The sequence below is a fragment of the Labrus bergylta genome, chromosome 17 (assembly GCF_963930695.1).
Source record: "Labrus bergylta chromosome 17, fLabBer1.1, whole genome shotgun sequence".
Lineage (NCBI taxonomy): Eukaryota > Metazoa > Chordata > Actinopteri > Labriformes > Labridae > Labrus > Labrus bergylta.
The window spans coordinates 15,520,137-15,547,376 of NC_089211.1; the positions used below are offsets into that span (position 1 = coordinate 15,520,137).

Here is a 27,240-nt window from a genome sequence, read left to right on the forward strand (position 1 = left end):
AGAGCTATTGCAACATTGTGCTGTAGCTTGAAGCTGATCTCACCCTTCTGTCTGTGAAATAAATCAAATCTTCACTCTCTGTTAGCTTCATCTTTTGGTGCTTTTTCAGCCTAACCTGTTGTTAGACTTACTGTAAGAACCACTAAAACAAGCTGAGAGCCTTGAATTGGTGGACGAGACATTAATACAGATTAATGTTTCTCACGTCATTGCTTTTGTTTGTAATTTAATCAAATACCATTTTATTTAGAAAACCTGTAGTTTGTCTGTTGTGCTTTACTCACAGTTTGACAGAAGTGTTATCTTGTTTTCACTACTTCTATTCCAACACTCAAAACCTTAGACAATATGAAGTGATACAGCTGGATTCAAGTGTGGATTCATTATTTTCAATTTTACCCTGTGGACCTTTTAACTTGACAAAACTAATTATATGGAGGAACTTTGCCAAAAGTTGGGTGTTTACCTAAAGCTTCTGTCCATTCACACCTGAAGGAGCAACATTTGGTTTCCTGGATTAACCCCTCCCTTTTATTCAGCTGAGGTATTGTTCTCTGATTGGGTGGTTCACAGAAACCTGGAGAAACTGCTCCGGCAGGTTTCAACACAACGCTGGTTTGATCTTGTGATCTTTGGTGAGGTTCACAGCTCTCTTGACCTTACACACAGAAAAATGGAGAACTGGGGCAGACCGGAGAGGGTCACTTACAAGCGGTGGAGAAACCCTGAAGAGAGGTAAAAAAAACAAACCAACAAGATTACTGTTTTCTCTTTTTCCTGTGATGCTAAATGGGAACACACCATATAAAAACCCCTGCTTGCTTTGTGTACACTGTGGAGTTAGCAAGGGTATATTTTCGTGCTGAAACAAGCTTATTTTATGGAAAATGTTGACCTGAAGTGCTTTAAAATGAACCTTATGTGCTTGATAAAGCGTGTATTATTGTGTCTGCATGCTGACATGTAGGGTTGATCCCAGTTTTGTGGGTCAAAGTGATGAAGCTCAGTGCACCGACAATGAGATCTGCACTATAGCTGCAGCACTCGACATTGGGGTAAGAAAGCTTTCATCCAGATCTGGATTTGATCAAACTGATGGTTATTAGAACATTGTTGTAGTTTAAACACATTTGAATTTTCTCTCTTTGCAGGTTGGAAATGTAAAAAACACACTTGATCAAGGTAACATTTTAAGAATTGTGTCTCTATCCAACTAAAAACCCCAAAGTCATTGTTTCAACATCAATTTCATATCTTGCTTACTTTGTTGTCTTCTATTTCTACCTTAATGTAAACTCTTAAGTGTGGAAAAGATATAAACTGTACTTAAATCCTTATTTTTATACATATTTATCTTTGTTTTTTCCTTTTTATTTTTGAGCAGTTCTCGGAACTTTTGTTCACAGGAGATGGTGAACTTAAGTCGATGTTGTGTCCCTTTTTACAGAAACGTTTACAGTTGAAGATGCATTAGAGGCCATCGGCTTTGGGAAGTTCCAGTGGAAGATGTGTTTCCTCAGCGGACTGTCGTGGGTAAGAATCCTTCAACTTTAAGAAACGTCTTCCCTCTTATTTGCAGTGTTTGTTTTTCATGTATAGTGCTCTGCATCCCTAAGAGCAGATAGGAGACGCCATGGAGATGATGATCCTCAGTATATTGGCCCCTGAGCTGCACTGCGAGTGGGGGCTGCCCGGCTATCAGGTGGCTCTCATCACATCGGTAAGTTCAACTTCAAGTTCAATTAATTCATTTACATGGCTTTTTTTCAAGTCAAATTATTCTGTTAGTCACATTGTTATCCTCTAACTTGAATAGTAGTCATATTTGGAAATACTTCAAATAAACTCACAGAGACTAAATAAATAAAAATCATACCCTTTCTGGCTCAGGTGGTATTCATCGGGACGGGGCTCAGCTCACCTATATGGGGGAATGTGTCGGACAAGTACGGCAGAAGAGTTGTGAGTCTCAAATCTGGCTTTTCACATACAGTCAAAAGAGCTTTGTACGTTGTTGATGTTAAACTTGTGTGTTCCCCGTTTGTTTTGCAGGGTTTGATCACTTGTATGTGCTGGACTCTGTACTATGGCCTGTTGAGTGCCTTCGCTCCCGTGTATGGCTGGCTTTTGGTCCTGCGGGGCTTGGTAGGCTTTGGCATCGGAGGAGCTCCTCAGGCGTGAGTTTTCCTCTTTATATAACAAGATAAAGAAATAACAGTTTACACATTCAAACACTAAAAAAATCAGTCTCTTTTTAGGGTGACGATGTACTCAGAATTCCTCCCGGCGAAGGCCAGAGGCATCAGCATCATGATGATTGGGGTAACTTTTGCTGTGTGAAAGGAGGAGGTGTAGCTCTGATCAGATCAATTATTGGTTGGTGTTTTTCATTGGTTGGTGTTTTTATGCGTCAGGCATTCTGGGCGATTGGTGCTGTGTTCGAGGTCCTTCTGGCGTTTTGGATTATGCCCACGCTTGGCTGGAGGTGGCTGCTTGGCCTGTCCACGTTACCAGTGGTTATATTTCTTTCCTTCAGCTTTGTAAGTATTTCAGTATGTAAGTGTTTTTATGAGAGAACATACAAAGCAGCTGAATTAAAGTCACAGCTGAACTCTTTGTGTTTTACAGTGGCTGCCTGAAAGTCCTCGTTTTGACGTGCTGACAGGAAATAGAGAAGCGGCCATGGCAACCTTTACACGCATGGCCAAAGAGAATGGAAAGGCCATGCCTAAAGGGAAGCTGACTGACTATAAACAGGTGAGGCCTCAGGTTTAAAGATCCTTTTTTTTCCTTTCCGGGAAATGGAGATGTATATTCAACACAATTTATTCAGTTAAAATGTATGATAAGGATCTTCCTCTTTTTCTCATAGATTGGCCGTGGACGTATTAAAGATCTCTTTTCTCCTCAATATTGGAGGACTACTCTTCTTCTGTGGTTTATATGGTAAGCTGGATATATACAGTTCAGTCTGTGCTTTTTATTAACTTTCCTTAACCATGTATTTATCTAAGAGGTTTTTATTTAATGAAGGGAGTGTGTCACTTGCTTGAGATCACATGGCTGAGTGCATATCACAGACTGTTATATGAGCTGTGGTTAAACAATATATACTGTTGAGGAATCTTTACGTAGTCAAATTAATTTGGCATGCCAAACATTGGGCTAAGGTCACACGTATTGGTTGGTATCTCGGTCACCAGGCATTTTAGATATTTTACAATTTAGTTTATTTGTGTTTATTCGTTTTTTTTCCTTCATCGAAAGGTTTTCAAATGCCTTCTCGTATTATGGGATAGTCCTGTTGACAACGGAGCTATTCCAGGCTGGAGATTCGTGTGGATGTAAGTAAAAGCTGCTCCAAAATAATCCTTTATAGAATATGTCATTTTGCATCATAAATTTGAACATAGAAAGTCTACACTTTACTCTTTATAGCAACCCAGGGGGCAAAAGTTGAACCGAGCTGTAGCCTTGAATGCAAACTTTTGACATCAGCTGACTACAAGGACCTTTTATGGACGACCTTGGCTGAATTCCCAGGTAAAAAGCTCACTATAAATATTTTCAATGTAAGGGCCTCAGTTGGGCAATCCGACTTCCTCAAAATTTTCTCAACTTGGAAGCTGTTTATGACATTTAATTATCTAAACCGGTTTTAATCATATTGGTTTGATGGTTTAAGCTTTCATTGTTATGCCTCAATAGTAACAGGAACCTGAGATACACAGTGTGTTGTTCAAGGGAGTGGCTTGGGCGGTAAAGTTGTAATGTCTCGCCATGCTTGTTTCAGGGCTGTTAGTCATCCTCCTTGTTGTTGACCGCATTGGCAGGAAGAAGAGCATGACTCTATGTTTCTTCATGTTTTCTTTGTGTATTCTGCCCTTGTATGCTTGTATTGGAAGGTGAGTATATTTCGGTGTGATATTTTGTTATATTGGAACATGGCGACATATTCAAACATTTAGACTGATCTCTCTGTCTGTCCCTACAGGATAGCTCTCACAATCTTCATCTTTATTGCCAGAGCCTTCATCTCTGGAGGATACCAAGTTGCTTTTGTCTACACACCAGAAGTATGTCTACTAAACTTTCCAAAAGAAAGTATTTGTTTTGGATTGTTTTGATTCAGATGAAATGCTCACTCGTCTGTTTCATTAGGTGTTCCCTACAGAGAACAGAGCCCTGGCAATGGGGACTTGCAGTGCGATGGCCAGGTTGGGTGCCCTGATTACTCCCTTTGTGGCACAGGTATGCAGAAGTAATTTCTCTGCTGTTAATTTGCAAAGGCAGGGTCACTACAAGTCTAATGTCAACCAGTGGCGGCTGGTGCATGTGGTGGTGATTTCTCACAGATGGACCAAATGTATGATAATAACTGCATGACAACAGTTTATGTCTCCATTCATGTCCCTCTTTTGCCACCTCTTGGGTGGAGATGTGTAATACATCTTGGGCGCAATTTTCCAGCACCCCGAGGAGCTCCCCTCTCTTGTATTGAAGAAGAGAGAAAACTCATGTACAACTCTATGAAAAAATCAATGGAACCCTGGGCCATATTCAAGTGACCAATCAGTAACTTTAGACTACTAGACATGTTGAATCTAAATTTTTATTGCAGTTTTTATCATATATTTACCTTCTCATTAACAAATGCAAATAAGCCTTTATGTATTTTCACTTTTTTTCACAAGTGCTCCCCATTGACCAGTCAGCACTGAAATTGACAGTTAGATAAGGCTGTTATTTTCTCTCTCTGCCTGGCTCCTTATTTTTCACATTTTGTTTCTAGGTGATGCTTAGGAAATCTGTTTATTTGACTCTGTCGATGTACTGCGGCTGCTGTCTGCTGGCTGGCATCACAGCCTTGATCCTGCCTATTGAGACACTGGGCAGGAGTCTTCAGGAGTCCAACACAGAGACCAAGAGACCGGACATACAAACACCACAACAGTAAATGGTACCACACACTCCTGAGGACAGATCCACCAGGAGAAGGAACTAAAATAAGGAGTGATAGGATGACTTATCGACTACCTCCATATATGCATCAGACGACTGAATCCTCTGAGCAATTTTGAGTGAAGAAAAACGGTGGACAATGTCGTTACAGCCAGGGAGTGATACCTGAGGAAAGGCCTACTTCCCATGTCTAATGTGAATGGAAGTGAACTTTTTCCTGGACTGGTTTGTGTACCAGTAGATTAATCAAGGACGGACTATTTTTGAAAACAATAATCCAGTGTTCAAGCTCCATTTGTGGCTACATGTAGGCCTAAATACTTGTGGGTACTCAGCATATATTTTTGTACAATTTGTATCAAAAGTACTATTTTATTATTATTAATCTGGTTTATTTCTAATTAAAATTATTTAATTTACCCTGGGCTCTTCTATTTATTTGTTCTTAATTAATTAATTAGCCTAGTAAATGATGAATCAGTATCAATGGGAAAACTAGCCCAGACATATTTCTAAAATGTGACAATCTGTCTGTTTATATTTTATTGACATTACATAAGCCCTTTATTGACAACACATTGGTGACATCATCTGAAACTAAACAAGATTTTATATGGCTTTTTTAATCAGAATTGTGGGCATTCAGACCACACTGGTTATGAGCAGATTAATCGTATATGAATATCATGAATGGCTTAATCAACATCATGTCCTCAGTGTGTTTCACAACAAGAGCAGAAAATAATTTCATCATTTGTATTTGGGAGTTCCTAGTCTGGCCAGTCACCTTGACAACATTGGCCCAATGACAGCGCGCACGCGAACTAGGCCAGCCAATCACAGGCGTCCGGCAAAGCTGCATGTCATTTCTGCCCCACTCGCAACCTGCACCGTGTTTTGTTTGTCTGTCTGCGTACCAGGGATGAATTCGCGGGGTGTGCTGTCTATGCTGACTCGCTGAAAACGGGAAATTTCTCCGCTAATGAGGACCTCGGTAACCGCGGAGGACGCACGGTTTAGGACCGAAAAGGAACCCCGTGGACCGGTGGACTGTGGAGTCAGGTGCTGCTGGATGAGAGTCTGACTAGGCATTTTCTCCCCGGTGACAGAGACAACCTCAGCCGCGCATCTTCCCACATCCCCCCCCCCCCCCCTCTCCTCCCCTCCTTTCCCTTTCTCATCCTCTCCTCCTCCTCCTCCTCTGCTGCCCTCCAAAGCTGCAGCACAGCGACCATGGCCCTGGTGACTCTGCAACGCTCCCCCACCCCGAGTGCAGCATCCTCGGCCAGCACGACCAACAGCAGCGCGGGGGAGGTAGGTCGAAAAGCCGGGGAGGTGTCTTTGTGTACGCGGCACGGGAAAAATGCTCCGGAGTTCGTCACAGTACAGACTTTTAAAATGTGAAGGGTTAACCTCGTTCCCGTCATTTCTTTGTAGGTTGAAAACTTGATTTATGGTTTCATTGTTACCAGCAGAGAGTTGTTTGTGGCTGCGGATTTGTAAACAAAATCCTGCCCCGCGGGGGGGAGGGGGAGACTGCTGTGTTTAGCTGTTAAAACAAAGTGCTCATTTTGCTGCTGCACTAACATTTGCTGCGTTGAACTCAGGTTGTCCTTCCTTGTTAGTGGGCTTTTTTTTCTTTTCTTTTTCTTTTTTTTTAAATCAGCAGTAGCCTAACGCCGACCTATCGTGTTTGGGGAGGAGACTTTAATGAGGAATCAGGCTACACTTCTGTTACAGTTGTGAAGTGTGTGCCCCTGAGGAGGGCGTTCATCAACTTGTAGAAACGTGAGGAAAAACACTCCCCAAGTGATGTCACTGAGATAGAAAATACGTGATGTAAGACAGCCTGTAGGGTCTTTGCCAGGTAGACCTCAGACATCTTACTAGTCGGTATTCAACTCATAGTCTTGAATTAAAAAAAAAAAAAAAGAGTTTCCATCTGATTTTGTAGCGTTGCACAACATCAGTCAGTTTCTCTTTCCGACAATAAGTAGGCTAATGTTGTGGAAGATTGAGGCTTGTGTGTAGCAGATGTTAAATCCCATTTGCAAATCTTAGCTGCAAACTAAGTCAAACATTCAAATGTGGAGCAGAGCCCAGTGAAATCATAACATCAGTGTTAGTGCGCTACGCTCTTGTTTTAGGAGGGTGGATTATGCACTCTGAAAGGCTGACTGAGCTTTGGCACAAAAATAAGCAGCGACATTCCTCCTCTGATGAGAAGTTGGGTTTCAGTATCATTTTTGTGCATTTCAGTAGTGAAAAGTGAACCAGTGGGATGTTTTAATGTTTCAAAGAAGGTCTAGTCAGACGCTGAACATGTTCTGACCATTTGGATCTGTAGCTCTTACAAACACACACTCAGATGTTTTTTTGACCCTGTAATGATGTCTCATGTTCACGATGACCTACAGTGCAGTAGGCTATGTAAATGTAAATTAAACACTAAAAACACTCCCATTATGTGGGACTGCAGTTCAACATAAGATTCATGAGGAAGTGGAACATTTTCGAAAAAAACATTACACTTTGTTTCTTTCCTCAACACTGGTCAGACACAGAAGGCCTACAACTGCAGTTACATAACATAACATAGTACTCTGTAGTTTTTTTATAATGTCTACTTTGTTTTTGTCTTTCAGGACTTTGGGAGTGATGATGACCGGAAAAACAATCAGAGGTAAGAGCTTTTTGGCTCAATAAGTTGTGTATTTGAAGCTTGCTTGTGGCACCTTTTTAAAAGGGTTTATAGATGTATAGTATTTCTGGCTGCACACTTCATTTTTTTTTTTTTGTGGTCAGCGGACTTTCCGACCTGGAACGAGCCGACTTTGTTGTAGCAACAGGGGGGAAATCCAACAGACACATTTTCCAAGACAGTATGAATACAAGGACAGCTGAAAAAAAGCACTCAAATTTATTAAGGGAGGTGAATAGAGGTATTATCTTAACACAGTTTGAAACTAATATAAAAAGTGGTATAAAAAAACTTTTACTGGATTGGCAAGCTGGAGGTAAAAGTATGGATGGAAGCTTTTGTCCAGTTCAGTAAAAATGAACACTTTGTTGTGAGTGCAATGGTCAGGTGGGTTTTGGGGCAGGTAATGCAAGCTTGAGTGTGTTGCAGTACGATCCCAGTAGATCCTTCAGGTCTTCTGACCAGGGTCTTTTTGTTGTCCCTTTGGGTCTGTCTGAAAATTAAAGGTGAGCTTACCTTTGAGTTTGTGACTGAGACACTTAAAAACACTCTTCTGTTGCAATTAGGCTCGGCAGAATCTTCTGATGATTACAAAAAGGAGCTCAAGACACATCTTTTCATATTGGCTTGCAAACATCTGATGTAATTTATACAGTTGTAGTTTTTCTATTATTTGGTACATTTATTGTTTTTATAATTATTGTAAGTTTATATTTTGTGAAGAACTTTGTTACCTTGTTCTGTAAAAGGTGCTTTACATAATAAACTTGAATTTCAGAGGTGAAATGAAGGTGGTAAATACATTTGATATTCATTCTGTAACAATCTGCCAAAGTTATTATACAAAATTGATTAGCTCTGTTTTTTTTTTTTTTTATCTTGTTGCCATCCTGGTTGTAAGGAAGCTGTTGTTCTGTCAAAGTATTTTCCCTGTAGTGACACTCTTCCCTGTGAGGTTACAATCATCAACACATCGTATTCACCTTGTATGTTGTACCTATAGCTTTAAGAATATTGTCCAAAGGGAAGAACAATATCTGAAGTTGAAGCTGTAACTAATTATGTGCCCCCCCCTAGTGGCCAATAAGTGAGTGAGGTTATTATCAATCAATGGCAGTATAAACTAGGTTATTTAAAGATTGAAAAGCACTTCCAACATGAGAGGCATTTGAGAAAGCGGATATACATTCATTAAAAATATATAGACGAATGGGTCATGTAGTGTGTGAGATTAATTTAAACTCACACATAAACTACTGCACACATGCTCCCATCTAGAACCCTTACAGGGATAGTACAAAAGTAAGAAAAGGAAATATAGTACTTTTAAGATGTCACTTAGTTTTGTTAACTGGCTGCTTATTACTGTATATATTATTCAGTTTCAGTATTTAATGGTTTTGTAATTTGAACAAATGTTAAAATAACACAAGTTTGACGAGGATATGACAACTACTTACTGACTATTTTTCCCAAAAAAGGATTGATGTGTTATTGTCAGCACAAATTACCTTTAAAAGTCTTTCTGAACTTTCTAAAATGAAACTGGTTGTCTTGTCCTCGGTCCTAAACATTTAGTTATCTCGGCATATCTGGCTTTTGTTCAGAATAAGGTAGGTACGTTTTTTTTACACTCTGAAGTTGTTGAGAAAAAACCTGCTTGGATTACAGTTGTTTTAACGTGGCACGCTTTTTGAATGCTTCCCTTAACTCAGTTACATAACAGAGAATAAATCAACTGTTGTTCCTGGGCGCTAACAAAGCTTTTCTTTAATCCGCCCGACGTCACAGAAGTCATGATTTTTGTCAGCAAAGCTTTGGCACAGACTCTGTGTTTTTTCTCACTCTTTGTGTGTGAGTGTGTGTGTTCCATTTGTTTAAGTGGGTTGTTCACAGTTGAAAAGTCACGTCACGTCGGGATTGTCTAAATGAGTTACATGTTTCTGTCGCTCGGTAATTCATCAGCGTGGAGTCTTAATTTAGGATTCTGCATGTCAGACTGGAGCTTGACGCCAAGTAGCATTTCCAACGCCTCCCAACACTCGAATGAATGATGGTATTGTGGCAGTGTTGCATCGGGAGAGCTGATTTTAGAAGCACACGTTGTGAAGAGGAGTTTGAGAGCAGATACAGAGAGGACAGGGAAGTGAGGAAGAAGGGGTTCCAGGACAAAGACGAGAAGAAAGCTGCGGTCCTCTCAGACCGGCAACATAACGAGAGAGGCCATTATGAAAAACTGAAAAGGGCTCCAATACCGAAAAATTGGACACGAATACACGGGTGTAGAATATTGATGGAAGGATCTCAAAAAGAGGAGACAAAACTGGAGGTTTCTTTTTTCTTAGGAGTCCACTGACTGATCACAGGATGCATCTGGTCGTGAAACCTTCACATAAATCCGTGTTTTCTGTGCTGCCTCACTTTGTTGATCAGAGGGAAATCTGTCGTATGTAAGTTCAAAGTTTATTAAGTTGAATCAATTATGATTATTTCAGAGTGTTTCTCAACTGGTGGGTCAGGACCCAAAAGTGGGTCGTAGAGCTGTTTCAGTGGGTCATGAATGTGTTCCTGGAAATAATTTTTTGCTTTTGAAGTGCTTTTGAAACATGTTTGTTTAGTTCTGTTTCTTTGTTCAGTTTCATGGTTTGTACCGCCTGGGGTCCAAAGCGCGCACACTTTCAGTGAATAAATCTGATTGGTTGTAAAATATCAGAAATCTGGACAGTGATTTTTCATGACAGGGTTGGTTGTTGCTCCTGAGGCTAGACTAGCTGAGAACCAATGTGACAGTGTGTGTTCAGTTTAAGAGGACTGTGTTAAGCTCAACATTTTTAATATACTGTATACTTTTCTTAAGCTTCCTGATTTCAATGTCTACACCTAGAGTTGTCTATCAGTTGTTCTCGAGTACCCATGTGATTCTCACTGAGGGACGAACGAAAGGTTCAACGTTTAATGTATCATAATGTCCCATTTTAATTAAGTGTCCAGTAACTCTTACATTTTGTATCTTTTCCTAAGAGAGTTTTTTTTTGTTATAAGGGATGGTACAACACTTCTGCAATACAGAGTACCGCTTTGATACTATTGCAGTTTAGTTTAGTACCTCTTTTTTATTGAAGAACACTGATTGCTGAGCATTTTCCAGCTTAAGTCTTCATTATAGTGTCTTCTAATCACTAGCAGAGCGCCTATAGATTCAGTAAAAGAAATGCAGCATCTGAACAAGTAGGACAGGATTTGGGTATTGAAAGTGTTCTTCTAGTGTTTCAGCTGGCATTAAATGTACATAGGAAAACAGACCTTCGGAAAGCAAAAGGGGCAGAAAGCAGTCTGGCATAATGCATCCCAAATTCATCTGCATTTATCGAACATCCAATAAGCTTAAATAAATGTTTTTAAAGAGAAATCTTCCTGGAAGTGTAACTAAAAATTCCCCCTCGAAACATCCTTTTCTGTCACCAACTCCAATTTCACTTTACCAGTAGCTAGTCTGACTGTAAATAATGATCATTTAAAGAAAGGGAAGCGTTTGTCCTTTATTGGTATCTGCTGGCTTCACAGTAATCTCAGTGGGGCTGGGCGATGTATCGATATATTTTCAAACAAGATATTGGGAAAGACGATATTGTTTATATCGATATGGTTTATGTTGCATTAAAATAATGTTACACATGTCTTTCGTAGAGCCACCAGTTCACCTATTTTTGTTGATATTTATGTCATTTTTCATGAACGTGTTGACTTTGTGCAGCAGACTATTAATGAAACACATTATAAAATAACTTTGCTTTTATCATTTTTTGTGGAAATTTTTTTTGATAAATATTTTGAGTATTGCGATTCAGCTAAACAATATGGCGATATGAGTTTTGGTCCATATCACACAAGCCTAAATCTTAGAATAGTCTGCAGCTGCTCGTCGTATCAGTTGTACTCTATGATAGCAGCACACTGTTGTTGTTTTTCATGTTGTATGAATATTTACCTGAAACCAGTTGATTTTTGGAGGGCTAACTGGTTATTGTATCTGATTGGTGAATTCACCGGCATACCTGCCAATAGTGCCCAATACCTGAGACTGTATTTACGGCAGTATCTGAGGCCAAAACTTAGATTGATTTCCGTGTCTTGAGATAGATTAGTAACTCTTAAAGCTTTAAGAGTAAAATTTGTACAAGTTCTCTCCAAATCATCTGTCTTCCATGTTGATTTATAAAAAGGATATCACATGGAAGTTGGAGCTTACAAGCTAACAAAAGGCCTTGTGGTGGTCCCACTCAGTCATACCAGGCTTTGTGAGTGTTGGTTAAACAGGGAATGGGAGTGTGGTGCTCTGAAACAAAGCCGCACTCTGTTCTGTGAGAGAAAAGACGCTAAAGCTCTCCTCCTGCTACAAAGTCATGACCCAGGAGTGCTGAGTCCTACACAGGTGGGACACGAGGGCGAGTTCTAAAGCCTGATCACATATGGACCGTTGCAGTGTGCAACACTCGATGCACCAGAGGTCATGTAAAGTCAGTTAATCATTTGGATCAGGACTTCGCTGACTTTCAGAGTCTGATGAGTCCTCTGTGCTGCTCAATGAACCAATAAGGATTCAGTAAGTGCTCAGCCAACAACTGCACACTGTATGTACAGCATCCTTGCTGCAGCCATTTCTCATCCTAGTCTTTAACTTTGTCCGTCCCTTTTAAAAAATGATAACAAGAGGTTCATTGTTGATTGAGGTAAGCCAAAGATGATAAGTAGGGCTTTGCTTTTAGGATAAGAGAACATAACTTTTGCAATGTTTCCAGTTGTTCTAAATGAAAATGTGCCCTCTTTTCTGCAGTTTTATTGTAGAATGTTTTGTTTTTTTTAACGCTTGAGTGAATTTTTGGCTATGTACAGCATCTCTTTAAGCATCTGCTTTATGTTCCTACCTATCCTTTTTCTTCATTCATACAGCCAATAAAACAACAGATAGGTTTTAGTGATATGGAAGAGGTCAGAAGTTTGAGACGTGTGGAGGAGTGAAAGTCTGGGTGAGAGTTGTGTCAGGTAAAATGATTGCGCAGTTGTAAGCTTTATGAATTTGAACTCTGCTTTTCCCAGCCTCAGTGAGAGCTTCTTCATGGTCAAAGGAGCCGCCCTCTTCCTCCAGCAGGGCGGCAGCACACAAGGACCACAGAGCACGACCCATCACAAACATGCAGGTAGGAACAAACGCACACAGAAGAAGCTTTGTGTCTCGTCATTGTGCTCAGACTCTCTATACTGCCACAGAAGAGATCCAGACAAAAGAGGAACTTGCTAAGCTGAACTCCCGGGATGATCACAAATCCTTTAAGAAAGTTTTTAGACTTTTCTTTAAGGTTTTCAAAGAAATATACAGATGTAATTTGTACTGTCTAGCTATTTGAATACTTGGCACTTGATGAGTAATGATAGTAAAAATACATTTATTTGAATAGAGCTTTAAAAAAAAGTTTCAAAGTGTTTTTAACTGTGTTTTTAAGTGTTTTTATAAATTAAATTAAGGGTGTTGTGCAAAATATCTAAGTATAACTGAAACAAAACAAAAACATCAACAGTCCAAAATAGAGATCAAACAGGCATAACAAATTAAGATATTATAGAAGTTGGGACTAGATTCAATCAAACTATTAATTACATGAAAGTATGTTTAAAATTGAATTTCCCCTCACGGGATAAATAAAGTATGTCTTTATCTCATTTACTAAACTGATTTTGCTAACCTAATTTCCTCAGGCTTTTAGAATGGATGATAATGTCAGTTAAAGCTCTGAAGAGTAACTTTAACTAACAGTTAGAGTTTGACTCTACCAGTGGACAAAACAGTGCCTCTTATCTCTTAGCTGATTTCACCTTAGCTGTACATGTTTAAGTCAGAAAGGTCTCCCCTACTTTAATTTAACAATCAAGTGCATCACTCATCCATGTTCAATGTTAACTATATAACTATATAGAAGTTTAAAATTAAGATATAAGTATAAATGTTGAGAAACATGTAGGTAATAGATTTCAAGATGCAGCTCTATTTGAAACAAAATCAAGGGTTGAATACTGAAGAACATACAAATAAAGAACATTCACTTTGTTATTTGTGGTTCAGAAAACATCCTTCCTGTAGGACACTGATGTTTTCATCCTGCTCTGAGCATGCGTTGACACTTACTTTGCCTGAAGTACAACATTTATTTCTTATCTGAGCTCCAGCCTGATCGACTCTCTTTGTTGACTCCAGCACATTTAGCAAAGTGTTACTACACACTCAGGCTGCTGCTGATGTTGGTCTGCACATCAAAGTGACGTTCAAATGTGGAACAATCGTGCACAATCTAAAAATAAAAATTGTAATGTAAGGGTTTGAACATCCTTCAAAGAGCTTTCTTTTGTAGATACTCACTACTCACAAGGTTCTGATGTGGAGTTCACATTCAGCCTGAAGTCGTTTAAGGACAGAAGCAGAATGAGAATGAAGCAGGTTTTCTACGTGAGGTGTTGCTCACAGCTGGAAAGCCACAGGATATAGATGTGTCTTTATTTAGGGTAATCTCTTAACATGTTTTCTTCGCATGAGAAAGAAAACCTAAATGATCACACATCAGAGGAGGAATGATCAGCTGGTGAAAGAAAATCTACAGAGGAGTTTGCTGTGTAGTGTTTCCTATATGTTGAATTATGTTTAACTTAGATAAGGTTTCTGTTCACTGCAACCCTTTTCTCTTTCAGGACATTTTGTGTGGATAGAGATGTGTTTGTGCTGTTTATCTCAAGCCGGCTAATTTGTCAGGAAGAAATTAAGTGTAAAAGATATTGCGTGTTTCATTTTCAGGGGATTTACCTCAACACCTGCAAGTCATGTTTAAGATCCTCCGGTCTGAGGATCGCATAAAGCTGGTCAGTATAATACTTGAATACATTTGCTTTGTTTTACAGTCTGTTTGTTTGATCTCAGATTTAAGGGTTGTATTGCACTAATATACTATTTTGTACAATTATTGCGTGGAACCAGGAGTAAACAGGATATCTTTTATGGCCTTTGTTCTGTAGGCTGTACGGTTAGAAAGCGGATGGTCAGAGCGAGTGCGCTACATGGTCGTTATCTACACCAGCGGCCATCAAGATACAGAGGAAAATATTGTCCTTGGAATGGACATCACAGACAAAGAAAGGCAAGTACTTTCTCTGCAGTCTTGAAGTTAGTGTTATGTTAAGTGTTTTCTTCAGTACTAGATTTGTTTAATTGTTTCTTTTAATTCTTTTGTCTTGCAGTAAAGATTGCTCTATTGGGATGGTGCTGCCTCTGTGGAGTGACACCAACATTCATCTAGATGGAGACGGGTAAGTTTTTCCTTTTTGTATAAGATGGATTTGTTTTTTAAATTTAAATCGTCTGATTATTAAAAAAAAAAAACACAAGCAAAAGATTCTGCACTTCTCTTTTTCATATCACACATGCAGACCTCAAGTTGTGTGTTTGGCCTTTTAGGCTTTACTGCCCTCCAGTGTCAGAAGAGTGAATGACAGGCATTTTTCTCTGTATGCGTGAGTGAGGGTACTGTTCTTGCTGACCTGTTAACTCTGTCTCTGTATGCTGGAGGAATGTTCCACTGGTCAGGGACCTGAATAGTTCCATGAACGAGCCGTATCCAGTCTGTGTTTACATCTCCCATGAACACTCCTACTCATCTTCTCTGTCCAGACTCTTAGTGATCTCCTTTCTCCTCCTCTTCCTCACCAGAGGCTTCAGTGTGAACACAGCAGGGCGGTCACATGTCTTCAAGCCTGTATCCGTGCAGGCCATGTGGTGAGTAGATCCTTTAGGTTGACCTCGTTGAAACAAATGAACTATTGTGGTCAGTATTTTATACCTGGGCGCCATTTTTGTTTACTTATTTTGGCGACTAAATGATTGACAGGTATCAGTATTTTAGAAACTGCTCTGATAGATTGCTTCAGCAGGCAGCCACAAAACAGGCTTTTATAGCTCTAATATAATCTTTTCAATTCAAAATAAAACTGCTTGTTTTGCCTGGCTCTAATTGGTATTTAAAGTGAAAGATCGAACATTTTGTTAGGTAAATGTGCTTTGTATTTAATAACAGCCAGCTGCTCAATTGAATTTGAAAAAGCAGTGGATTATAATGACAAAGACCACCATTCTACCTCAAACACAGTATGACTTGATTGTGAACCTCTCCCTTGACCAGCTAATTGTTTGTAAAGTTGTGTGATGATGTCTGGTGTTTCAGACGGACCAAACACAACCTGTAAATTCAAACAAATGACAATCCAACCAAAGGAGGGGTAATCCAGCAAACATGTATTTGCAAGTTAACATTATTGCGGTAGTTAATGGAGACCGAACTGCTTTTTTGTTTAAAACAAAACACTGTCCTTAACAAAAAGGTCTGTCTCTATAAGGTTTGTCCGAAACTCAGAATAACAATCTGAGTCGGTCAGTGGCAAAACAAGCACTTATAGCATACTCAATTTAATGTGTCACGTCTTTTTTTTTTACATTGCTGCTGGCTGCAATCAGCTGGAGCAAAGCTTTTTGTGGCTAAGCATGGAGACCCTCAAATGTTAAAAAATAGAGTCCTTTTGAGAAAATGTCTGAATTCCCCTGAATTTAGATTTTGTATCCCCTATACACCAGTCAGTGAGAATGTCATCAAAATGTTCAATATAGTGGCTCCTGGATGGCTTTTCTTATTTTGAGTGGTAGGACAAGTCAACATACAAATAACACTTTGGTTCAAAACAATTGAAAAATAAAATGTTAGCAATGTGTCATTCTAACATATTCATGTTTAGAAAACACAAAATCAGAAATCAGATGTCACATGGTACTTTATTATTCTGAAAAGGCTTTCTGACATTCTGTTCTAATGAAGTGGGATAAAAAAATGGGACCTAATCAAAGGCTTAATTGCAACATGTTTATAGTATTGTCAATCCATCAAGGATGGCGGTTTAATCCTGCACACAATTCTCCTGCCTTGGTGGCAGCCCTTTTCCCAAAGACATCCAGCAGTTTGTCTGAACAGCTCACATACATGAACCAGACCACAATAATTATATTTATCCTTGTAAAGCTGGATGGCGCCTTAAAGTCTATAGACTCATTAAGCCTCACACATTAGAATATTTAAAATATAATGTTTGTAACAATGCTTGTCTACATACTTCTGATAGTTCTGCCACCTATCAGATCACCTATCAGAATTGACAAAAATAAATCTGTCTTGTTTCTTGTCCCTTTGGAATAGGTTTCATATTCACTTTCGCTCCTGCCATCACACATCCATCTAGCTGATGATTTGTGATAGTGAAGTGTTTCCTGTTTGCTTCTGCAGGTCTGCCCTGCAGGTCCTTCACAAGGCATGCGAGGTGTCACGTCGGTTCAACTACTTCCCAGGAGGCATTGCTCTCACGTGGATGGCCTTCTATGAGAGCTGCATCACCTCTGAGCAAAGCTGCATCAATGAGTGGAACGCTATGACCGACTTGGAGACAACACGGCCGGACTCGCCCACCATGTTTGTCGACAGGTGAGGCCCTAAATGCAGCTAACTCTTTAATATCACAGTTTGAATAAATTAAAGTGCAGTATGATATAAAGCATTATACAACCACCCAGAACCCTCTCTGGTGATGACTAACACATCTGGTGTGTGAACACCCTGAGTCATAGTATAGACTTAAATACTTTGGACACCAGCAGGTGTCCTTTTGTCACTGTCCTTTGTTTCAGCCGTGAAAACATGTTACGCTGTTATGCTAATTTTCAGACAGCAGCTCTAACGCATTGACTCATTATGTGCAGGCCGACTGAGCGCGAGAGAACTGAGTGTCTCATTAAAGCCAAACTACGCACCATCATGACGTTTCAAGACCTGGAGAACATCACCTCCAAAGAGGTATGAGCTGAATCCTGCAACAGCCTGATGAGAGGAAAAGACACAACACATTCTCACATTTTGTTAATTTAACAGTTTGAATGCTGTGAAAATAGATGTAAGGTTATGTAGTGTAGTAAAATGCACAATGCTCATGTGAAGTGTTTAGAAAGGAGTTGTTTTTAAGGGTTTTTGGCACAGATTTTAAGCCATGAAAGATTGAAAAACACTTTTTTGCATTTATAAAGGAATGAAAGTTCAACCATTACTAGTTGACTTTTTAAAGAAATTAGTGAGTGGAACCAGGGAATACTTCTTTTATAAGTTAAAACTGAGTCTTTTTAAGTGCTTTGTTGTTCTTCTCAGAGTTTCTTGTCCTATCCTCGTCCACAGATCCGTAACGAGCTGGAGCAGCATATGAGCTGTAACCTCACAGAGTACAAAGAGTTCATAGACAACGAGATGCTGCTGATCCTCGGTCAAATGGACAAGGCCACACTCATCTTTGACCATGTTTACTTGGTAGGATTGTTGTTTTTTGGCATTTTGTATTTTCTTCTACCTTTTTAATTGTTTGTATATCATATTTTTAAAACAGTGTGTGGTATCGTAGTGTGGAGTTTAAACTCGCATGCATTGAAATACATTTCCTTTTACTGTAATTATTAACATTTATTCTGATGAAGTTGGTTTTGTTTGTGTTTATGTTTTGCTTCTGCAGGGCTCTGAGTGGAATGCTTCCAACCTAGAAGAACTTCGAGACTGCGGGTGAGCTGAAATACACACTGTTGTTTCTCGATTTTATCCAAAAATATTTATTCTGACCAGGATTAGATTACATTTATTTACATGTATATAATTGCCTTAAATTTCTGATTATATCTAAATAAGTATTTTTCACCTTCTCTCTTGGATAACTCCAGTTGACTCTGGATGATGTACCTATTTAGCTCATATTTCCAAATGGACATCTGTTACTACACAATACATGAGATAAATAACTTTAAACGTACTCTAATGTTCTCTTTACATGGGGATCTTTTGTTGTTGGGTAAAGAAGTATCCTTAATTTAAAACTCACTCTTAATCATAATAAATATAAGCACATCAGAAGGGCTTTCAGTCAGTCATTTGTTCAATGTTAAATATTTAGCTCGATTCTTTGTGTAACAGAATTATTTCCACCTTTTGATTAACTATAGAGTTTTGTAAGAAAACCTACCCCCCCTTTTTTCTGTTTATAGGGTGGGTTACATCCTGAACGTTACAAGAGAGATTGACAACTTCTTCCCAGGATTGTTCTCTTATCACAATGTCCGTGTGTATGATGAGGAGGCCACAGACCTGCTGGCCCACTGGAACGAAACCTATAACTTTATTGTCAAGGCCAAGTAAGACTTCAGTCGTTTTCACACATGCACCGTTTAATATTTGGAGAAAATTTCAGACAGCCTGCCCCTAAAATCTTCTTGAGTTGATTATTTCACAGTGAGTAGTTTTCCCTGTCCTAATAGGAGGGGGGGATGAGCTCAGGAGGCAATCTATGATATAAATGGGATATGGGATATTTTTCCTTTATGCTACCTTCTATGTAACTGGACTTATTCACAGTATAAACAAAAAAAGTGTAGAAGAACAAACTGGTGAGCAGAAAAAACAATGTTGCTGTTTCATTATATGCAGAAAGATTGCCCTGGTTACTGGTTCTGGGATATAAACATGTTTGCTTCTTTCTACTTGCTCGAGGTGAATTTTCCTAAAAATTACCTGCTGTGTTCATACAACAGCTTACTCCGCAGAAATGTTACAAGGGGGTTTGCAGGAAAAACTCTGGATAAAGTTGAGGTGTGATCAAAAATGAATCAGTAAGCCGCTGCTTTTTGGGTGCTATGACGGAAAGGGGGGGGGGGGGGGGGTGGCTGTTAGAGTTGGGAGTAAAGAAAGAAAATCAGGCAAAGAACTGTTCAAGTAGTAGTTATCAGTCTGAATGGCTCACATCATTAACTTTATTTCCTAAATTAAATGCAAGCCAAAGCTGGAAGTTGTGTCGGTAACATTCTCATGACACATGGAGCACTCATACAGAAATCCTGAGAACCACCAAATCCAAAATTGCAAATTAATATGTTGACATATTGATCTTTAAACTACTACAATACCCTAACTGTCACAAACCAGGTCAACATAATGGGATGTAATTGTGTTGTCATATGTGTCATTATTTTCTGTGCATAGGAAGAACAACTCCAAGTGCCTGGTGCACTGTAAGATGGGGGTGAGCAGGTCTGCCTCCACAGTTATTGCGTATGCAATGAAGGAGTACGGCTGGTCTCTGGAGAAGGCCTACAACTTTGTCAAGCAGAAACGGAGTATAGCTCAGCCAAATGCTGCCTTCATGAGACAGCTCGCAGAATACGAGGGGATCCTTGACGCCAGGTAAGCAGGCCTACAGTTTCACTCAGGTTAGCACTTTGCTAAGTTGCCTGCAACCCTGTGTTTTTTTTTTAATTTAGACATCCAGTAACAGTTTTATATTTGATTGAATTACAAATGTAGTTTCAACAACATAAATGCTCCTGGAATTAAATAATGCAATGGTGCTTTGTTATTATATTTTGCCTTGTCAGTAAACATCGCCACAACAAGCTGTGGAGGCCAGACACAGATGAAGAGGGGTCAGATGATTTGCAAGCCTCTGGCCACAGTACAGGAGGGGAAGGGACACCGGTACTCAGAGGGGAGGAGGCCTGGGGAGGCTGTGGGGCGTCGCCCTGCAGGGGTATGGGTCTGGAGATGGAGCCACTCGACTCTCTTAACTACAACTATTACTTCAGACGTCTGTCGGACTCCGCGCTAGACAGCGAGCCCTCAACCCCAGTGCGGGGCCCCCCTCTGCTGGGTATGGAGAGAGTTTTCATTGAGATTGAAGACGTGGAGCGGGATGCCCTGCTGGAGGATGAGGGTTTCCCAATGGCTCATTTAGCTCTGCCAGGCGAGGGTACAGCAGCTCAAACGTGTGGGCGACTTGATCCGATGGAGGACATGAGACTGAGGCTAGAGTTCAGTACTTTGGAGGAAGAGGACGAGGAAGAGGCCAAGAAAGAGGAAGCAGAGATGGCAGCCTTGGCTCAAACACCTGGAAATTCAGATGGGAAGGAGGCGGAGAGAACAGAGGAAAGCCAGATAGGCCTAGCCAACCTGAACACCAACAACAGCAACCGGCTGGCTGCCAAACGCAGCTGCCCTGCAGCTTTTGACGTGAGTTTGGAAAATTAGCTTTAAGTTTTGATTTTAACTTTTTTTAAATCTAAAAGAGCCTTAATTCAGAAGCATATTTATACAACAGTTAGAGTGCACTCACACTATGCCCAGTTGTCGTATACTGTGCCAAATCACGATTGTCCCCCTCCCCAGTCCCCTGCTGGCCTGCACTTGCATCCAGGACCAAACGAGCCTGAGCACAGTTACCTCTTGCACATACGTCATTACATCGTTATACTAAAGTCCAAGATTTTCCCAAAGACCCCAGAGTCCAGCTGACTATTAATATTCGCATCTGCCCAAATTTTGAGTAAACACTCGACCATGGCATCAGACCAACGGGAGTCCTTTGCTGCCATTGTTTAAAGTGATTGTTGAGAGGAACGGAATCAATTAGGCTATATGTCATGTCCCCGTCACATACCCATGATTCCACTCTTGCACGAGCTACTGTGCCGAAGCCCCTCTCTTCCAACCATGCCAGAGCCATAGCAGTGTTCTGTGCTCACACCTGTCAAACAAACTGGACTTTTGGAGTCAAACATGCTTTGGCACAGAACGGATTACTTGGTGTGAGTGCGCCCTTAGTTCTGACAAAATAATCTGATTGGACAAGAGGCATTTCCTGAGAGCTGATACAGAGTACAACAGCACATGGATTTCTAACTACATTATGTGTATCTCTTGCTTCAGGTTTTTGAATAGTATTAAATATGTTAACAGCAAATGGGTCTTCTTCTACATTAATTGTTGACATTGTCATAAAAGAAACTTTCTTAGGGCTCTTTCACTGTGTACACTGATAAATGTACACAAACCAAGGCAGCTGGTCTGTCTTAGTGAGAAGACACTGACTAGTTGTTGTATCTAATAATGGATAAAGTTGATATTTTAACTAATATATGATATGTAGTGTATATGGCCATGCTATGATTATCAGCACGCTATGTTTATCAGCCATGCTTATATCTGGTTTGAAATCACTCCTTTTGTGTGGTATTGCTTCAGACTTTTTTTTTTTTTTTACTTAAGATTGTTTAAACATTCTGCACCACACTGACTATATATTGTGCTCTGTTCTAACTTTCTCCCGTGTAGGACAGTGCAAGCACAGGAAACCCTTTAAAAGTGAAGCCTTCATACCAGTCCTGTAAAGACTGCCTGCGTCTACCACAAGCACGGCGGTGTGACCGTCCAGCAGGAGGCCGATCTCATCGCCTTAACCCCTCCCGCCACTGCACTGTCCCTTCCATATGCATAGATCCACCCGGGACACACTTTGCCTCCAGCCCAATCCTGCACTCTCTGCAGGCTGCTGCAGTCATCCCCCAAAACTTTGTCCAGCCCTGTAGTCACGTGTACCGCTGTGCCACCTGCATCCCCGGTGTCCCACTAACCATCCGACAGAAAGTTGTGTCACCCATGAGCTGTGATGACACTTCTTTTGACCGTAGCTCAGTGGAGACAGAGGACATGGAGGATCCCCAGGCACAGGATATAGGAAAACAGATATCAAGGAAGGGGATCGGGGCAATTCATGAGACTACAGCAGGTGGTGCAGTGGAGCTCCAGCTGCAAATGCCAGGACTGGGGATGGGATTTGGTCTGGAACTGATGCAACAGAGGGCAGAGCAGCTGGAGAAGCTTCCAAATTTGTCCATGGAGGGGCAACTCTAGTGGGGCCCGTGCCTCAATACAGGATCACAGGGAAGGATAAGACAGAGGAGGAGGAAGTTAAACACTGCCTCCAACAGGTTAATTATTCTGGCTATGGGCTTTTTAGATGACGGCTGTTTTGGTGCTGTACCAGAAACAAAGCTCTGCCTAGACCTGTGCCGCCTCACAGCTGCAACAGCTCTCTCTGCATATAGAGAGTCCTGCTATTATCTACTGGCATGGATCCATGCGATGCCATTTGTTTTGACCATGCAGGTAAGGACTGTAGACTCTGTTGTGTCCTCCACATACAAGGATCATCACTCTTTCCCACAGTCTAGTGAAGATGTTAATCTGCCATTTCACCCCCCAAAACACATTTAAGAACAGAAGTGTTATCTAATTTCTGAAAAAGCTATTTCTTTGATGTTGATGTAAAGAAAAAAAAAAACCTGGAGTAACATGCTTCTGTCAGTGTACTGTTTGTTTTTAATCCAACTCTTCAACAGTATTTCTGAAAGAGCTCAGTGAATGTTTGCAGATTGGTTGCATTCAGTATTCCCTCATGACACCACTGATAACTGGTTGGTCAATTACCTTCACTGATATTTTTCATGCTGCAGCTGCTTTTGGGCATTTCATGTGAATGCATAACTGTTTTTAAAAGGATGCAAGCATATGTGAGCCATTTTGATGCCTCTGTGTAAAGCGTCGTACCTCAGACCATAAGCATCTAAGACTGTTTTGGTCAAAGACTGTTTTGTTGTCTCCGCTCAGTGGCTAAGTTCACTCGACCTCCTCCGTTAAACTTAATGTGATCATGTAGTTAAAGCGCTCACTTTAGCTCACGCATGACTTGCAGTATTATGTAACATATCTACAACGTGCTTAGACAGAAAACATATGAAGGTCGTCATTCTTTCCTTTTTTTATAGTCGAAAAACTTTTGGTATCCAGCTAAATGTTTTAGTGTCAAAAAAGGTGCAGTGATTCATGACAAGATATTTCAATCGGAATGAATTTAACCAACTGCTTTTTACCTTAAACAATGATACATACAAGAAAAAACGTAGACATCAAGTGTTATGATGGCGAGAAACATTCAGAGGCTCAAGTTTCATTTCATTTTCTCTTCTTGGTCAGATCACTCCTGATGTAACAAAGCCATATCGTGCTGCCAAGTTCACTTAATCACTGCAAACTCTTTTCTTTGATACATTTCACACACTTTTATTTTCTGACACTGACTACATCTGGGCTTTTTATCAAGGGCCTCACGCTCAGTTAGCAGTTTGATCAAAAGTTTTTAAAAAAAAGCAGGCTACCTTTCCCCTACACCCAGAAAGTTTGAATAGTATAGACTATTTATTTATAGACTAAGCACTTGAGCACAACTCTAGTATCCATTCATACAGTGCACAAACATTTCACGTTGCTTTTATATTTCAATAATTTGAGAAGGCAAAAACTGAAACTTTAGGGAGAAAAAAAGCATCCAAAATAGATACTTTTGTGAAATATGAAAAGAAAAAGTCCAGCTGTTACTATTCTGACATTCAAATTATCAAATTAAATATTTATATTTACTGTGTAAAAATGCACTGGAAGCATTTTGTACATTATCAGACTTGAGGCCTGTTTTGTTCAAGTTGTGCCCTGAATTCCAAAGTTGCTGTGCCACAGGGTTTTCTTCTGTTTGATTTACATTGTGTTCTTCCTGTTTTTGGCTAACTGGTTGTTCTGAATGGTACTGAATGGGGCGTGTTGATAAGCAGGAAAAGCACATGGTAGTGTTAAAACTGTGTTTGAAGATCTGAAAAATGAAGTCTGTGCGAAGAATACATGCAGACTATGTTATCCTCTTTAAGCTTCAGGATTACTGTGTCATTTTTTGTAGATTTTACTTGTTTTTTTTCTTTAGTTAGATTAGAAGAATCTTGAACATTAACAATAAATCCTCTGTTCCTTCCCCTACCTAAACTAGAACGTAGGGAGCTGCAGGTTTGCTCCAGTCGTTTAATTTAAAGAATCTTGTTAGCCTTCAACCTATTCTTTACCCTCGTGGTTGTTTGAGAATGATGTAACTGAGGCACATGAAGTTGTTGACATTGAACCATTACAAACTGAAAGACATTAGTGACATGTTTTATACATTTTTGCAGCTTTAAGAATTATGAAGTGTTATAATTGGTTATTTAGCTAAAGACTCATCTGAGGTGTTTTAACTTTGGGGGAAAATGTTAATTTTCTTTGTTGCCGAAAGTGAAATGATCTCGAAACTGGCTACTTTAGCTTAGACCCCCAAGCAGGTTGTTATTTTGACATTTATAATTGTAAGCATTAAAGGGGCAATTGGACAGATTTTTTTTTTTACCTTCCAACTACACTGTTCTTTAATATGTTGTTTTTTTTGTCTTAATGCTTTTAAGGAGGTGTTGGCACGTCCAACTATCTCATGAAGTAGGTGGGTAGGCCAACAAACTGTCACTTGAAAAGAAAAATCCCACACACTAATCTTTCTAAGCATCACCAACTTTATGAGAAAAAAAAATCACAACGTTACGGTTCCTCTGAACACACTTGACAAAGGTTCAGAGGGACCAAAACCTTGTGATTTTTTTCAAATAAATTGGTGATGCTTAGCAAGAGTAGTGTGTGGGATATTTTCTTTAGTCTTAATGTTGACATAAGCTAACCGGTTGTAGCTTTATATCACCTGAAAGACAATAGATTTTCAGTGTTTTCATCTAACTCTTGGCAAGAACATGAATGAGCAGCATTCTCAACACGTTTAACTATTCCCCTAATACATTAGTACAATTCTATTCAAAACCAGTGGTTCAAAGTTTATTAGCAGACCTGACAGGTTGGACTGATCTGTATGTGAATAATAAGCACTAAACTATTTATGTCCCAGACCACAGCACTACGTTTGCTTGTTTGCTTCATGTTTTGAACTTGTTTATCTTTTTGTAATTTAAGTGCCTTAACCTTGGCCTTAGCTCCATCATAAAGCTTCACAGGCTTCCAAAGTTTCTGTGAGTTTGTTGATGGTCTGGCTTTTTTTTGTACATTACTCACCCCCTAACTCCCAATAATAACCATGCTCCCTGCTATATATAAATCTGCACACAATATAATGTATGCAAACAAACACAAGCTCATGCACAGCAGCCTCCTCTACCCTGATACATGCATACTGGATAGACTTCCATTTATCAATAGCCTATAATAAAATGGTATTTGTTTGATATTGTGGTACACTGTATTGGTTCAATAGCTGGCTGAAGAACCTTACCTGCTGGAATGAGAACTATCATTTACATTTAAACGTGAAATATTTGAAATCAACCAGTCTGTATATAGTTTTTCCTCTACAATTTGATATGAAGTACATAAGCTTGCAGATTTGGTCAATATAAAGAAAAGCACTAATACAGATACTGTGTGTTGGAGTAAATTCAGTTCTCGTGTTTGTACCACAGCAAAAAATAATAAGCTCCAATTTATGCTCTCTTCAGTTTGGTTTTGATTGAATTATTTTTTTTGTATTATTTGCTCACGGCAGGCATCAAACTGACAATCCCATTGAAGAGGAAGACCTTAAACATATTGCAGTTTAAAGGTGGGGATTCATGCATTTATGGAGTGTATTTAAAGAGCACAAGTCTGCCCCAAAGCATGTGAGGCGGAGATGATAGAAAAATGTTGAACATGAAAAACCTACCTGGGAGAAAGATTTTGTTACATTTACTGTTTTTTTGGTTACCTTTTGTGTTTTGTACTGTACATTGCAATTGTTCATGTGTAATGCACTTTTTTCTTTTTTTTTTTTTTTTACATTTTGTTAAAATGATGTCCAGTCTAATGTTTATCATGGAAATAAAACATTTCCTCTGCATTCTCTTTATTGTTTTTGCACTTCTTTTCTTTTTTTGTTAATTAATATTCAGTACTAGAGGATAAGGCATTTCACAAAAAAAAAAAAAACCTGTGTCTGAAAACCATACTGTAAATGAACTGTGCATCTTTGATCATACAAGATGAATAGTCTGTCTGTCTCTGGCCTTTGCTTGCTCTTTTGCTGAAATGGACAGCCCAGGGAGAGAACTTATTGAGTTAGTCAAATGAAGTCAGTCTGACATCATGTGCCAGGTGACTGCTGGAGGAGAAGATCTCCCAGAAAGACAGAAGTCTAACAGGACAGAGGGCAGACGGAGCATACCTTTCAAGCATTCACAACAGTAAGTACATAAGATCTATTATGGTTTTTATGTAAGCTAAGGAAATTAGATAACTTCCAATATGACAGACAAGGGAAGTATCAGTATGTACTCTGTATAATCATTAAAAGGTGTTTGTGTCAAATGCAGTGTAGGAGAAGAATTAAAATGTTAGATAAGGTGGACCAAAAGTTGTATACTTTGTGATACTGTCTGCTCCTGTGGTTATTTATTGAAGCATGCTATTCAAGCCTTATTATGAACAGCATATTGCGTTGCATGTATCCGTTGTATCATGTTAAATGAGCAGCACAGTTATCTTTTTATGACCCCAAGTCCTGCATTGCAGCTATGGAAATGTCGCAGTCAAAGTAGATTGTATGATTGAATAACTTTCCTTTCATATCAAATACTCAGCTGAAGTTCTCAGCACTGAGCATATTACATGTTATATGTTTACAAATCAAAAGTTAATGCAAAGGACTATGTTCAGGAAAAGTACAACTAATCCTGAAAACCAGGATGA

General features: G+C 39.6%; 2 protein-coding genes across 4 annotated transcripts; both read left to right on the plus strand.

The window, feature by feature from the left end:
- Window positions 1-580: 580 nt before the first annotated feature.
- svopb (SV2 related protein b) lies at window positions 581-5,381 on the plus strand. 2 transcript variants are annotated; one of them, XM_065965646.1, is made up of 17 exons: window positions 581-735; window positions 968-1,055; window positions 1,152-1,182; window positions 1,448-1,533; window positions 1,622-1,720; window positions 1,891-1,962; window positions 2,053-2,177; window positions 2,259-2,322; window positions 2,415-2,540; window positions 2,629-2,757; window positions 2,873-2,946; window positions 3,268-3,344; window positions 3,439-3,543; window positions 3,794-3,905; window positions 3,995-4,076; window positions 4,162-4,251; window positions 4,793-5,381. In XM_065965646.1, the coding sequence occupies exons 1-17, from the start codon at window positions 674-676 to the stop codon at window positions 4,955-4,957; spliced, it is 1,587 nt and encodes a 528-aa protein (XP_065821718.1). In that variant the 5' UTR covers window positions 581-673; the 3' UTR covers window positions 4,958-5,381. The 2 variants fall into 2 exon arrangements, with proteins under 2 accessions (XP_065821718.1, XP_065821719.1); XM_065965647.1 differs by lacking the exons at window positions 581-735; window positions 968-1,055 and having other exon boundaries at window positions 1,155-1,182; window positions 1,617-1,720.
- Window positions 5,382-5,731: 350 nt separating this feature from the next.
- Window positions 5,732-26,399, plus strand: ssh1b (slingshot protein phosphatase 1b). 2 transcript variants are annotated; one of them, XM_020658143.2, is made up of 15 exons: window positions 5,732-6,276; window positions 7,608-7,645; window positions 12,761-12,861; window positions 14,505-14,569; window positions 14,723-14,844; window positions 14,945-15,013; window positions 15,414-15,479; window positions 17,032-17,226; window positions 17,502-17,595; window positions 17,968-18,096; window positions 18,296-18,342; window positions 18,819-18,965; window positions 19,810-20,010; window positions 20,202-20,832; window positions 21,934-26,399. In XM_020658143.2, exons 1-15 carry the CDS (start codon window positions 6,196-6,198, stop codon window positions 22,510-22,512), a joined length of 2,565 nt encoding a protein of 854 aa, XP_020513799.1. In that variant the 5' UTR covers window positions 5,732-6,195; the 3' UTR covers window positions 22,513-26,399. The 2 variants fall into 2 exon arrangements, with proteins under 2 accessions (XP_020513799.1, XP_065821861.1); XM_065965789.1 differs by lacking the exons at window positions 5,732-6,276; window positions 7,608-7,645 and adding an exon at window positions 9,360-10,113.
- The last annotated feature ends 841 nt before the right edge of the window (window positions 26,400-27,240 follow it).